The sequence below is a fragment of the Antechinus flavipes genome, chromosome 1 (assembly GCF_016432865.1).
Source record: "Antechinus flavipes isolate AdamAnt ecotype Samford, QLD, Australia chromosome 1, AdamAnt_v2, whole genome shotgun sequence".
NCBI lineage: Eukaryota > Metazoa > Chordata > Mammalia > Dasyuromorphia > Dasyuridae > Antechinus > Antechinus flavipes.
In genome coordinates, this window is record NC_067398.1 from 246,714,918 (window position 1) to 246,728,696 (window position 13,779).

Sequence of the window (13,779 nt, forward strand, 5' to 3'; positions counted from 1 at the left end):
CTAGCACATAGGGAGGTGGGAGGGTATTTTTAAAATAGGTAAACATTTTCAGTACATACCTGAGTAAGGGTCAAAAATGAAAGAAAGGCAGTAAAGTCTGAGGAAATACATTCAACTTTATTGTAAGGGCAAGAAGAAATCCAGTCATATTATGATAAGGCAAAAAAAGAATCAGAAGGAATAGACAGAGGAAGCACAGCCAATTGTAATCAAGGACATTTTTTTTTAGAGTTTTGGGAGCAGAAAGCATTTGGGGGCAGTTGTGAGATATAAGAAATGACTCCTTTTTGTGGGAGTTGAGAAGGTTGAGGGAACGTCAATTAAGTTGTTAGGAGCATCAAAATATTTAAATCATGAGAGCATGACAGGAGTTATCAAAAGAAGGAAACTAAGACAGGAGCTAAAGTAGGATAGTATCATAAGAAAGAGGATAGAAACAGGTCATATAATTGGAAGGGAGAAAAAGGTTATTGAATTAATGGCATGGGTCTGGAAATGACAATAGGGAGCACATCCTGGATCCTGTCAGTTGGCGAAGCAAAGGGGTGAAAAGAAACAATGCTTAGTATTGAACTATAAAGATTTCAGTAATAGATAGTAAAAGGAGAAGAGATTCTAAATGCTTATTAAATTGAATGAAGCCATATTGTTGACCCCAAAGAAAAATATGTTCTAGGTAGTGTGTGGGGAAAAGGTGAAGGAAGAACTTACAGATCAAGCACATATTGATCAGGGCCTGTTAGCTAAAACCTTAAAGACCTCAGTTTAGGAAGAATGTGATTTCAGATAAAGCCTGGACTTCATTGTTCAAAGGAGGATGCATGGTGAGAAAGCTATACATTGCCTTGTCTACTACATTCCACTGACCAAATAGGGGAATAGAGACTTATGTGACCAGTCACACCATATAGAGGATGGGATTTGGGGGGTTCTTTGTCTGAAATGTATAAAAATTGTGAACATTTTCAAGGGAGTGGCTCTATCCTGCTGTGAAATTCGGCTCACAGACCAGGATAGGGTCCCCTTCTTGAGATTCTAATAAATAATTCTGCTTTCTATGAGTAATCTCTGAGTAGTCAATTTAGGTAGGTCTCTTTGTCCCAAACAGTAGCACTCAGCAAGGATTCTATAGAGGAGAACAAAACCTGGGAAGGAGTATGAATTGATCTGGATATGGATAAAAGTAACAGGAAAAAGATTTTTTGCCAAGGAAGACCGTGGTTCTTAGCATCAGAGATAGGGACATTGGACATTGGGATTTGTTGGTCACTTTGCCAAAGAGAGTATCCAGATAGGCAAGTTTCTACTTGTTTAGTTATTCAGTCATGTTATGTGGGAGGGGTACTAGATCCCTTTCCCAAAATAACTAATCAGAGACATCATCAGATACAAAGAGAAAGAATTTATTTAATCCCTGCAGGGAGAGGCCCAGAAACACCTGGGAGCCATCCCAACTCCCATCATGAACCTGGCCAGCTGCTGCCTTGTCTAGGCTTTAAAAGCAAACCTGAGTCTTCTAATTGGATAGACTAAAAATGTATAACTGGTCACCAATTTTGTCTACCTCCCACTTCCTGCAACTTTGCTAACTTCCTGCATCTCAGGGTTCATTGTTCATCCCTCCAGAGATCATGTGACACCAACAAACCCAACCACCCCCTCTCCACCCACCCACCCCCCCCCTCCAAAGTCCAATCTCAACTCTGGGAATAGGGATCATGTGACTTTCTGAACCCAAGGCTCGATTGGGTATAGGGATCATGTGACTTAGGCCTAGTCTCATAAACTTGAAAAAACTTCATCCAGTCAGTTCCATTCTTGGCAAAGATATTAAAGATTCTTCAACTCATTTTACAGATGAGGAAATGGAAGCAAACAGGGTTAAGTGACTTGCTCAGAGTCACACAGCTAGTAAATGTCTTGAGTTCAGATATTACTTCCTGACGTAAAATGCAGTGCTCTATCAACTATACCACCTAGGAATAGTCCTACCATCTCCTGGAATAATCCCTATAATGTCATCTTGTTTTCGTAAGTGACTTGCCCAGGATTACTCAGCTAGGAAGTGTTAAAGTGTCTGAGATCAGATTTGAACTTAGGTCCTCCTACTTCAGGACTGGTGCTCTATCCACTGCCCCACTTAGCTGCTCCTATCTTTTTTCTAATGTTTTTTTAAGTTTGCTCAACTTTTATTTCACTTCTTGCTTGTTTTTTCTTCCCTATTATAAGGTTCTTGAGGACAGTGATTCTCAAACTTTTGCTCTTGGTATTTTTAAACTGTTAAAAATGATTGGGGATAATTCTCCCTGTGCAGCGGGAGAACTGTTCGGTTCTGCAAATATGTATTGTATCTAGGATATACTGCAACATATTTAACATATATAGGACTGCTTGCCATCTTGGGGGGGGGGGAGGAGGGAGAGAGGGGAAAAAACGAAACATAAGTGATTGCAAGGGATAATGTTGTGTAAAAATTATCCTGGCATGGATTCTGTCAATACAAAGTTATTATTAAATAAAATTAAATTAAAAAAAAATGATTGGGGATTTGTCCAAAGAGTTTTTTGTTTATGTGGGTTATATTTATAAATATTTAGCATATTAGAAATAAAAACTAATTTTGAATTTGTAGACCCTCTAAAAGGGATTCAAAAACCAGCATTCTCTGGACCACACTTTCTTTCTTCTTCTTCTTTTTGACAAAATAGCTTTTTATTGACAAAACATTATGCACGAGTAATTTTTCAACATTGACCCTTGCAAAAATTTCTGTTCCAACTTTTCCCATCCTTTCCTCCATCCTTTCCCCTAGATGGCAGATAGTCCCATACATGTTAAATATATGTTAAAAAATAACCTGGGAAGAAAAACAAAATGTAAGGAAACAATAACAGAAAAAGTGTAAATGCTATGTTATGGTCCATACTCATTCCCCAGTGTTCTTTCGCTGGGAGCTGGTTCTGTTCATTACTGATCAATTGGAAGTGATTTGGATCCTCTCAGTGTTGAAGAGAGCCATTTCTATCAGAATTGATCATCTCTTGGTTTTGCTCATTTCACTTAGCATCAGTTCATGTAAATCTCTCCATGCCTCTCTGTATTCATGCTGCTGGTCGTTTCTTATAGAACAATAATATTTCATAATATTTATATAATTTACCCAATTTATCCAACCATTCTCCAATTGATGGGCATCCATTCAATTTCCAGTTTCTAGCCACTACAAAAAGGCTGCCACAAACATTTTTGTTCCCTTTCCCTTCTTTAAGATCTCTTTGGGATATAAGCCCAGTAGGAACATTGCTGGATCAAAGGGTATGCACAGTTTGATAACTTTTTGAGCATAGTTCCAAATTGCTCTCCAGAATGGTTGGATCCGTTCACAGCTCCACCAACAATGTATCACTGTCCCAGTTTCCCCACATACCCTCCAATATTCGTTATTATCTTTTCCTGTAGCCAATCTGAGAGATATGTAGTGGTATCTCAGAGTTGTCTTAATTTGCATTTCCCTGATCAACAATGATTTGGAACACCTTTTCATATGGGTAGAAATAGTTTCAGTTTCATCATCTGAAAATTGTCTGTTCATATCCTTTGACCAGTTATCAGTTCGGGAATGGCTTGATTTCTTATAAATTTGAGTCAATTCTCTATATATTTTGGAAATGAGGCTTTTATCAGAACCTTTAACTTTAAAGACGTTTTCCCAGTTTATTGTTTCCCTTCTAATCATGTGTGCCTTAGTTTTGTTTGTACAAAAGCTTTTTACTTGATATTGTCAGAATTTTCTATTTTATGATCAGTAATGATCTCTAGTTCTTTGGTCACACACACACACACCCCCACAGGTCTAAGAGATAAACTATCCTATCTTCTTCAAATTTATTTATAATCTCATTCTTTATGCCTAGATCATGAACCCATTTTGACCTTACCTTGGTGTACTGTGTTAAGTGTGAGTCAATACCTAGTTTCTGCCATACTAATTTCCAATTTTCCCAGCAGTTTTTGTCAAATAGTGTATTCTTATCCCAAAAGTTAGGATCTTTGGGTTTGTCAAACACTAGTTTGCTAGCAAACACTAGTATTGACTATTTTGTCCTAAACTATACCACTGATCAACTAGTCTATTTCTTAGCCAATACCAAATTGGACCACGCTTTCCAAAAAAAAAAAAAAAAGAAATATAGTGAGAATAGTAGGTGGTGCAGATGGAAGATATCAATAAAAAATTTATTTAAAAAAAGAAAAACATTTCTGTAATAGCAACTTTTGAAGGAAGTCTAAATGTCATTGCAGTATAAATGTACCAGGATCTCCCATCGGTAAAGCTACAAACATTTATTTAGTTCCATCTTTCTGCTAGATATTTTCGCAAGACAAAAATGAAACAATCATTACCCTCAGGATCAGTGCAAGCGTTTGTTAAATAAGGGCCTTAGCAGGCAGGTAGGCACAGTGAATATGATCCTGGAGTTGGGAGGAGTTGAGTTCAAATGAGGACTCAGAGCTGGAGAAAGAAATGGCAGACCACTCCAAACCACTTCTTGGCCAAGAAAACCCTAGGAAAGGACAATGAAAAGTCAAATATGACTGAAAAACAAATAGAATAATATCTATCAAAGAGTTTATATTCTCAGGGAGGTAGCAAATCCTGTATAAGTATATAGAAAATATAATCAACATAATTTCAATTCTAAGGTAATAGCAGGAGAGCGAAAAGTCCTATATAAGTATTTATATAATATAAACAACATAATTTCATTTGTGAAATACTAGAAGATAAGAGGAGGGAAAATTCACGATAGGTTTTGAATTGAAATTTGAAGGAAATTAGGGATTTTAAAAGGCTAAAGCAAGAATGGAGTATATTCTAAGCATGTGCAATAAATCCTAAAGATTCTAAATGGAATATTTGGAATGATTATGTCAAGAAAGGGCTAATAATAAGTAGAAGATACAGAAAACATGACAGGAAGAGAATAAGAATTTTGGAGTGGGAAGACATGTAGAGTTTACATCCTGCACTTGTGAATAATTTATAAATCATATTAAATAAAATTATGGCTAAAATAATGTTCTTATGTCTTTATACTAGGGGCAATGAGTTCTACAGCAGGAACTTTAAATAACACAGCAAGACTTAAATGTATTATCCGGATCCTTGATCTTTTGAAAGTGAAATAGCATCAGATTTGTGTCAAGAGGCGGAAATAAACTTTGATACTAAAAATTGAAGGCAGACTGAAAATTACTACTGTGGGATGCCAAAACAAGCCTTGGCAAAAGGAAAAAAAAAAAAAAAGCTTGGAATTAATAACATTAGAAACTCAGAATTGATTTATTTGTTAATTTTTCGAGGGAAGATTGTGATTTGAACACACTTTTAGATTTGTTTTTGGAGAAGGAGCTTTTTTTCTAATGAATGACTTGTTCTTTAACTTTCAAGAGGAAAATTAAAATTCCTTTAGGTATGTAAGTTTGAAAAATCATCATTCAGATTCTCTTGTCAGAGCTGAATATTTTAAAGTTTGATATTTATGGCTTTTGCAATTTAAATTTTTAAGTGCAAGTTTATTTTTGAAATGTGGACGAGGAAGGACAATTGATCTGTGGTACTTATATTTTTACAAATTTGTCTCAAACACTGAATAAGCAACACTGGACTCTTTCTCCTCTAGGAAATATAGAATTAGGTTCCTGCAGGCCTGTGATCACAACATTTACCTTAGCACTTTCCAGGGTGGCCTCATCTACAGATTGGGGAATTTTCTTTACCTTTTTTTGGAAGTTCATTAACATTGAACTTCATGGCCAATAGTGCTCATTCATAAACAAAACTTATCTAACACACATATTTTCTCTATAAGGAACATCATAGCTTTCTTGTATTTAGTAATACTAGACAACAACTCACTATATTTAGGAGCCATTTTAAATAGCAAAATTGCCAATAAAAAAGAAACAAGAAAAATGAAAAAGATGACACTAAATAAACTGTGAAAAGGACATATTTATAGTATGAGAGATCAAACAAGATAGCAGAGTATGGTCTTCAATCTCAATAGGACCAACTTAAATTTTTTATTGTTATGTGCATGTTCACAAATAATTCGGAAAGCCCTTCAAATATTGATTTTAGAATTTAAAATGAAACAATAAATTTTATCGGTGAATGGGTGAACCACAAATAACTATGGATTGTACCATTTGTATTGTTCTAATTCAAATCTAACATTCTCCTAGGAAAGAGTTGCAAAAGGGAAACAAGAATTTATTAATCACTTGTTTTGTGCCAGGCACTATGCTAAGTGCTTTACAAATATTACCTCATATATACTTGACAAGCATTATGAGAGAAGTGCTAATATTATTCTTAATTTACATTTAAGGAAACTGAAAAAGACAGAAGTGACACTTTGTTTAAACTTATGTCTTCTTGACTTCTGGGCCAGTTTTCTATCCACTGCACTATTTAGTGGCTTTATTGATGGAAATTAAAGTATAAAGTCACTTAATCGTTAGAATGTCTAAATAGGATTTAGGATTTTATAAAATGTATTTTCAAAAGAATAGCGGATTCAGTCAGAATTTCCAAGATATGAAGCAATTCAACTATGAGATCAAATATTTCAAAAACTAAATCTTTTTAGTATCCCATTTCTGTCCTTGGTTCCTTAAAGTTAAGTTGTTCCTTTTGCTGGTTGTGTCTCAACTCTTTCTAATGTTGAAGGTTGGAGAATTAGAAGTATTTCGAGTACACATTTTTTCATTAGTTCAACATGAATACATTTGCCATTGTAACAGCTTGCTTTTGTTAACTTTATAGTGAAACACTAGTAAAGGTGATTAGAATATCCCCAACTTATTCTCGCAAAAAAGATACATAAGTTGTAAATTTTCTTAGTATTCACAAGGCCAAGGATGGCCATTCCCTCCCTCTTCCCCACCTTTTTTGATTCTCTGAATGTTGCCGTACTTTTTATTAGCTAAACATAATTTTGTCTTGGTTTTTTGCTAAAGTTTTCTTAGGTTGTTGATGTTGAGGTAATGTCCATTGAAGATATTTCCCAAAGTCTTTCTTGTGATTCAAAAAGAAATATTTTCTTTCTCTTCATTGTTGCAGAATAATCATGATAAATATGCTAGTTGTGGCTGAGTATAAATGAGTTTTTAATATATTTATTCACCTTCACAAGAAGTCAGTAACAACAAAAGAAACAACTCCTATCCTTAGGACAGTACAAACATTACTTTTTCTACATTGTGTATTGATTTGTATCCATCACTATATCCATCAGTTTTCATTGCTTTTTATTCTTTTTTATTTTGTCACTTTTTTCCATGTTTATTTTTTAGGAAATATTTTCTGCTAATATCTTATTGTGGTATGGAATTGGCCCTGGGTTCCAAAAGGCTTCTTAATGCAGGCAAAACATGATCCCTGGCAAGTCTTGCCCAGCCAGAAAGCTTCCCTGGGGCCCTTGGGGACAGAGGAACAGTTTGTTTCAGTAAAGTCTGTTTAGCTAAGGCTGGAGAAGTTGGCCTGGATGCCTTTATCAGTCACAGGAAACTACCTCCTCATCTGAAAATATGAATTGTGTTGGTAGAAGTAGGGCCCATTGGAGAAAATTAGAGTGCCTTCATGCACAGAAGCAATGGTAATATAATATACTCCAGTACATTAAAGACCCTGGTTATCTTAGCTTTCACCCAGTCATTGGGCATTAAGGGTTGACATTTGACTATCATTGCAGTTATAAGCATCATTGTACAAATGAATTTTTTTTTGCTTTTGAATTATTTCCTTGGGAAGTGTTCCACTGGTAGGATCACTAGGTCATTGTTATGTATTGCCAAGAACAGCTGATAATATTTTAGTGTTATTGGTTAAATGACAGCAAGTGTTTGGTCCAGCTTAAGTAAAAGAGAGCCACATTTGGAGATTGGAGATTGGAGGTAGGGACTATTCTATGAGAATTGGAGCAGATGTCAAGCAATATACACTTATTAGTAAGTGCTTTCTATGTGCCAGGCACTGACTTAAACACTGGAAGTACAGAGAAAGGCAAAAACAGTTCGTACCTTTTAGGAGGTCACATTTTAATGAGGATAATAACCTGTCAATAATTAGGAGGGTGTGAGAGAGAGGTGGGGAGGGGGGTGGAGAGAGAGGCAGAGATAGTGGGATTTGACCTGAAGCAATCAAAGGGCAGAGGTGATGTATTATCCATAGCCACAATTGGGAAGGCAAGACTGGAGTTTTATGTATGAGGGGCCATGATAGCTGCATCATGGAATGTATGTGAGAAGTAAAGTGTAAAAAGCCAGGAAAAGTGGGAAGGGGATAGGTTGTAAAGAGCTACTAAAAACTTGGGGTACCAGGGAGTATATGGGGTTGAGGAGGGAGGCACAGAAGATTGGGCTAGGAATTATCTTTAATAATTTTTTTGAAAGGAATTTAAAGATTAAAATCGGGATGACTTACAAGATTTTTTCCATCTCTTGAAGTCCTATGATTTCAATATCAGATTGTTGTGGGTCTTAGCAGTTGCATTGCTGTAACTAGCCCTGCAGTGATATTTTTGTTCTTAAAAGCACAATGATCTGAAAAGTGGTCAACTTGCTGCAGTGAACAATGGAGAAATACCTAAATGTTTTTGTCCTAGTCCCTTCTTGCACTTGAGAGATGCTCCATAGGTGGCCCAAGAAATACTTTGACCAGTTATGCTCCTCTAGAGGATCTTATAAGACCCTCTCTTTAGAATCTTATATTTGGTTTTGAAATTGGGAACCTCTGCTGTACTATGTACTGTCTTTTCTATGATTGGCTGATTCTCATTTAAGTGCTGACTTATGGACTATACTATGGAGTGTAGTATTTTATCGAGGGGAAAAAGTAATAAGGGTTGTGGAGGTAGAGAAGAAGAATGGCATGCTTTTGTGAAGATTAAAAAATTTTGAGAGAGAAAAGTTTTGGGGTATATAATCAGTTTTGTCAATCATGACCAGCAAATGATTGACAGGAAAACGGGGAAAGGCAAGAGGAGGAGGAGGAGGAGGAGAGAGAAGCTCTGTGTTCTTTCATTCTGTCAAAGAAATCCATGGATTTTTTTTTATGTTTACGTGACTTTGGACAAGAGATGTTCCATCAAACAGCAAATTGACTCTTGTTGGTTAGCAGTTTTATTAGATATGGACTTTACAAAGAGAAAAAGATTTCTTTCTTTCTTTCTTTCTTTTTTTTACAAGCCAAATATTTATTATGAAAAATCATAATTTAAGACATTAAATCACAAAATATTCCACAATAGTCAGCAGAAACACTTCAAGAGTTGAATGTATTCTTTTCTTTCAATAATTTAATCCATTTTTGGAAATAGGTTAACATACCATAGACTTCTACCATCTTTTTTAATTTATCCTGAATCTGCCTCCCTTTGAAACTTATGAGGGTCATCAACTATTTCCTTGGCCAAAGAAAATCATGTGTTACTCCACAATGGCCTACAATATTAAAGGTGCTGACATTTCCTGTTCTCTCAGTGTTTGTTATGGGCATTTACTTTGCCAGTAAATAAGAAAAACAAACAAACAAAAACTTTACAAGTTGGTCTTCCTTCAACTTTTCCAAAGGGAAATCTTTAGTAGATTTTTTAAAAGTTGTCATAGATGTCATCTGTCCCTTAGTTACAAACAGAAAATAACAGAAATTCATTCTTCACCCTTAATCTTAAAATTGACAGTTATTTACATTCAGCTATAAGCTAAGTATTGGGCAAGTAAGTTGCTCAGTGGATAAATCTCCAGACCTAGTGACAAGAAGACTGGCCTCAGACACTTATTAGCTGGATCATCCTGGACAATTCACTTTACTCCCTTTACATCAGTTTCCTCATCTGTAAAATAAGCTAGAGAAGGAAATGGATGCTCATTCACTTTCTTTTTTCTTTTTTTTTTTTTTTTAAGACTTATTTCAATGAGGGTTTGAAAGTGATATCAAGTCACTCTTGGATAAAAAGGCTATCTCTAACCCAGACCACTTTCAATCTTGTACAGTCCCAGTGGTTCTCAAAGTGTGGTGCAGTGAATCCTGGAGGGTCTCTGAAATCCTTTCAGAGGGTCTACAAATTCAAAATTAGGTTTTCTTTTTATTTATGATAAATATCTATTATGTAACCCATATAAACAAAAACTCTTTGGACATATTCTCAATAGTTGTTAATACCGTAAAGATACTGAGAAAAAGAGTTTGAGAACCACTGACAAAAGGCTCTGTCTCCTTGCAAGCTTAATTGGATGGAATTCACCTGAGACTAAAGATTCTTTTTAAGGTTGGGTGGGGTCTGGTAGAGAAATTTTTGGCTCAACTTTCAGGAGACAGAAAAGGAGTAACTCTGAATCTCCCCAAAACATTAATTACTAATAATCATTTCTCTCACTTTCAACTTCTCAATTTTTATAACTGCTGCTGTTCCTTAAAAGATTTTGAGAATCATTAATACTTGACAAACCTGGGACTGGTCAAAAATGAAAACACTAAGTGTCCTTTCTTCCTTTGCTTTATTTTCCAGATCACTCTTGAGTACTTCATTGCTATATTTACAAACTAGCTGGTACATATATGTGCAAATCTGTGTTTTAAAATGGCAGAGGGAGGTGGAAATGAAGAGGTAATTCATTTGAACAGCTTTCGTGGTCACAGAGGGAAAGGTAAGTTATTTGGCTTATTATTTCTCTTTCTCTTCTGTTTTCTTTTAACCTAACATTCTATTACAAGAAATTTGTTGTCACACATTTTGTAATATTTAGAATTTACAAAATGAATAAATAGAGCACTGATACAATTTTAAAAGTAAGAATCCCCATCCTTCACGAATTTTCAGACTAGATTGTTAATGGCATATGGGAGTGAATCATTTGGATCATGTCATAAAGGAATTGTGAACATACAAGCAGGAGACTATAGATGAAGAATTGGGGCAAAAGAATAGAATTAATAGGAAGAATAACAATAACAATAAATTTTAATGGGAATTTATAATTTACAAAGAACTTTTCTTATAAAACTACAAAATAGATCATATATAAGAGGTTGATAATCCCTTTTTTAAAAGCTGTAACCATAGGAAGTTGTCCATGATCAGGTAGTTTATATCAGAAGCTTGTGAAAATACACTAACAGAGAAGGTGCAATCTGTAAGCAAGCTCTAGAAAGTGCTGGTATAAAACAGACCATATGCTTTTTCATTGTATTAGTTGTTTACTTAAACAGTTTTGATTTAGAAATTTTTCTTTGGGGAAAAAATTTAGTTTGGATTTATAATGAAGTGATTAGTATTTACTTTATAGAAATTTTAACCAACTTTTCTGGTAAGTATGTAATGCTGTAAATTGATCAATATATGCATTTCTTTTACAACTAATAGTAATAGTTTGTATAAATATGCATGAACTTTTGCTGTTAAATCACAATTTAAACTGTTAGAGTCAAAGAAATAATATGTGCCTGTGAATAGGAAAGAATACTAACTATACTAGTTTTTATTGTCCATATAAACATTTTTTGAGGAGGGGTAATGTTTTGGGATTTTTTCCCCAGGTCCATTTTGTGCTCATTTCTCTTTTATTAGTTTGAAAGGTATGAAAATGACTAATTTCAGAAAAAGTAAATTTCAGTTTTCATTAGTTTTTTAAAGTGGCTGCAAAATGTATTTTAAAAGTTTTAATATACCAAATTTTTGTTGTGACTTGTAGTTAAGTTTCTAAATTTTCAGGACATGTCATCACTCAAATTACATAGTAGTATTTGAGGTCAAGTAGTTAAGATTGTGACATCCAGATTTACTGACATTTTTAGAATCTTTTTTTCATAAAATCATGAAATATCTAAGCCAAGTGTTAGAATAGTAATATAGAATATCTGTCCAGTTTTGAAAATTTTCACCACAGTCTGGCTCTTACCCTCTTTTCCAGCCTTATTTCATATTAGTTCCATAATTCCAGCTAAAATGCATTCCTTTGGCTCTTCCTATGTCCTGTCTCTTTTCTGTACCTTTCACTTATATACTTAGAATGCTCTTTCTCCTAAGCTTACAAAGTAGTTTTTTTCCAGGGCATTGAAAATTAAATCATTCAGTCACTACCTTATTAAAAAGGGAAGGGAATAAGCATTTATATAACTACATGCCAGGCACTGTGCTGCTTACTTTTACAGATGTTAATCCATTTTGATCTCATAGCAATCCTGGGCAGTAGGTGCTGTCATTTTCTACATTTTTGCAATTAAAGGAAATAAATCAGAGGTTAAATGACTTGCCCAAGTTCACGTGGCTATTAAGTATGTGAGGCAAATTTGAACTTGTCTTTCTGACTCTCGGTCCAGTGCTGCCTCACAATATTCATACGCAAGAAATAGTGTGTAAGAAATAATTAGCTTATTTCTGTTTTGTCCAACAATTAAAAAAAGATAATTAAAGCTGAATACTAGTATATTTAAAACAAATAAAAGACAATCACACAATTCATCACATTTGTGGAATTGCTTTTTGCTTTAGCCATACATATAGAAGACATTCTCTACAGTTGTATTTAAAAGAAAAATGGATAATTTTAATTGCTTTAATTTAGTGATAATATATTTTTTAAAAAGGTGGTTAACACAAAGTGGCTAAAGGTAAAACTTTTTATATTGGTCAAAATTGGGTAACTCAAAGTATTAAATAGATGTTTCATTATATTGTTAAATTATAAAATTAACAGATATTTTTAAGCCTATATAAGTAATTTTTTCCTCATGAGGAAATATTTTAAATTTTACATTGGAATTTTTTGCTTTTTTAGAATTTTATAAACTGCAGAGTGATTTAACCCCATAATCCTCTTACATTGTCCTAAACAGAGTTAAATTATAGTTTGTCTACATAGCATTTTTGCATTTCCAAATTCAGTTATCCATGTATCATTTAATCACATAAAAACTCTGTATAATTGCAAAGATAGATATTTATTTCTTATTGTATATCTCTTGACAGTGAAGTTCAAAGGGATGATAGACAAGGTTCTGCAGATATCTAGTAAATGGTAGATTTGTGGCTTCCTGAACAAAGATAGGCTACTCAGTTTCTGCATAGCTACTCTAGCTAAAACCAGATTGAATAAAGATAAAAGTAATTCAGTGAAGATGCTATAGCAAATGATTTCGTGTAGCCAAGAAATCCAGCAAGCAATTAGTCATAGGAAAGGGAATCATCAGTAAAGAGCAATACCCATATGGACAGATAAGCCTAGAACTTTTTAGAAGGACCAGAGAAGAACCCAGATTAGCCTTTATGGATTTGTAACTAGTTTAGATGAGAAAGTGATAAAAGTAACCCAAGAAATAAGTTCCTACAGTGGGCTAAACAGAAACATTATGTTTTGTCCATGAGACAGTAAAAAATAGTAGAATAATAACAAATTATTTGGGAGGGGGAAAAACAAAATATAATATCTAATATAATAAACAACTGACCTGAGAAACAAGTTAAGGATAGGTAATTTAAGAATTATTGGACTCTCTGAAAACCATGTTGTTGTTTAAAAAAAAAAAAAGCCTAGATACTACTTCAAAAAATCATAAATGAAAATTGTTCATTCTAATCACCTCCTAAAAGGATCATTAAATAGAAAACATTCAAGAATGGTATAACCAAAATCCAGAACTCTTGTGTCAAAGAACACAGGCACACATAATTTGTTATAGAAGTAAACTCAACAGAAAAACAAGTAGGGACA

At 34.2% G+C, this 13,779-nt stretch overlaps 1 protein-coding gene across 1 annotated transcript in view; it reads left to right on the forward strand.

The window, feature by feature from the left end:
• Positions 1 to 13,779, forward strand: part of RNF216 (ring finger protein 216) — a 183,274-nt gene that overhangs the window by 49,476 nt on the left and 120,019 nt on the right. Inside the window, exon 2 of the mRNA XM_051999841.1 lies at positions 10,578 to 10,716. Coding sequence (XP_051855801.1) covers positions 10,650 to 10,716 — 67 coding nt within the window. The 5' untranslated portion in view covers positions 10,578 to 10,649. The remainder of the gene's footprint in view (positions 1 to 10,577; positions 10,717 to 13,779) is intronic.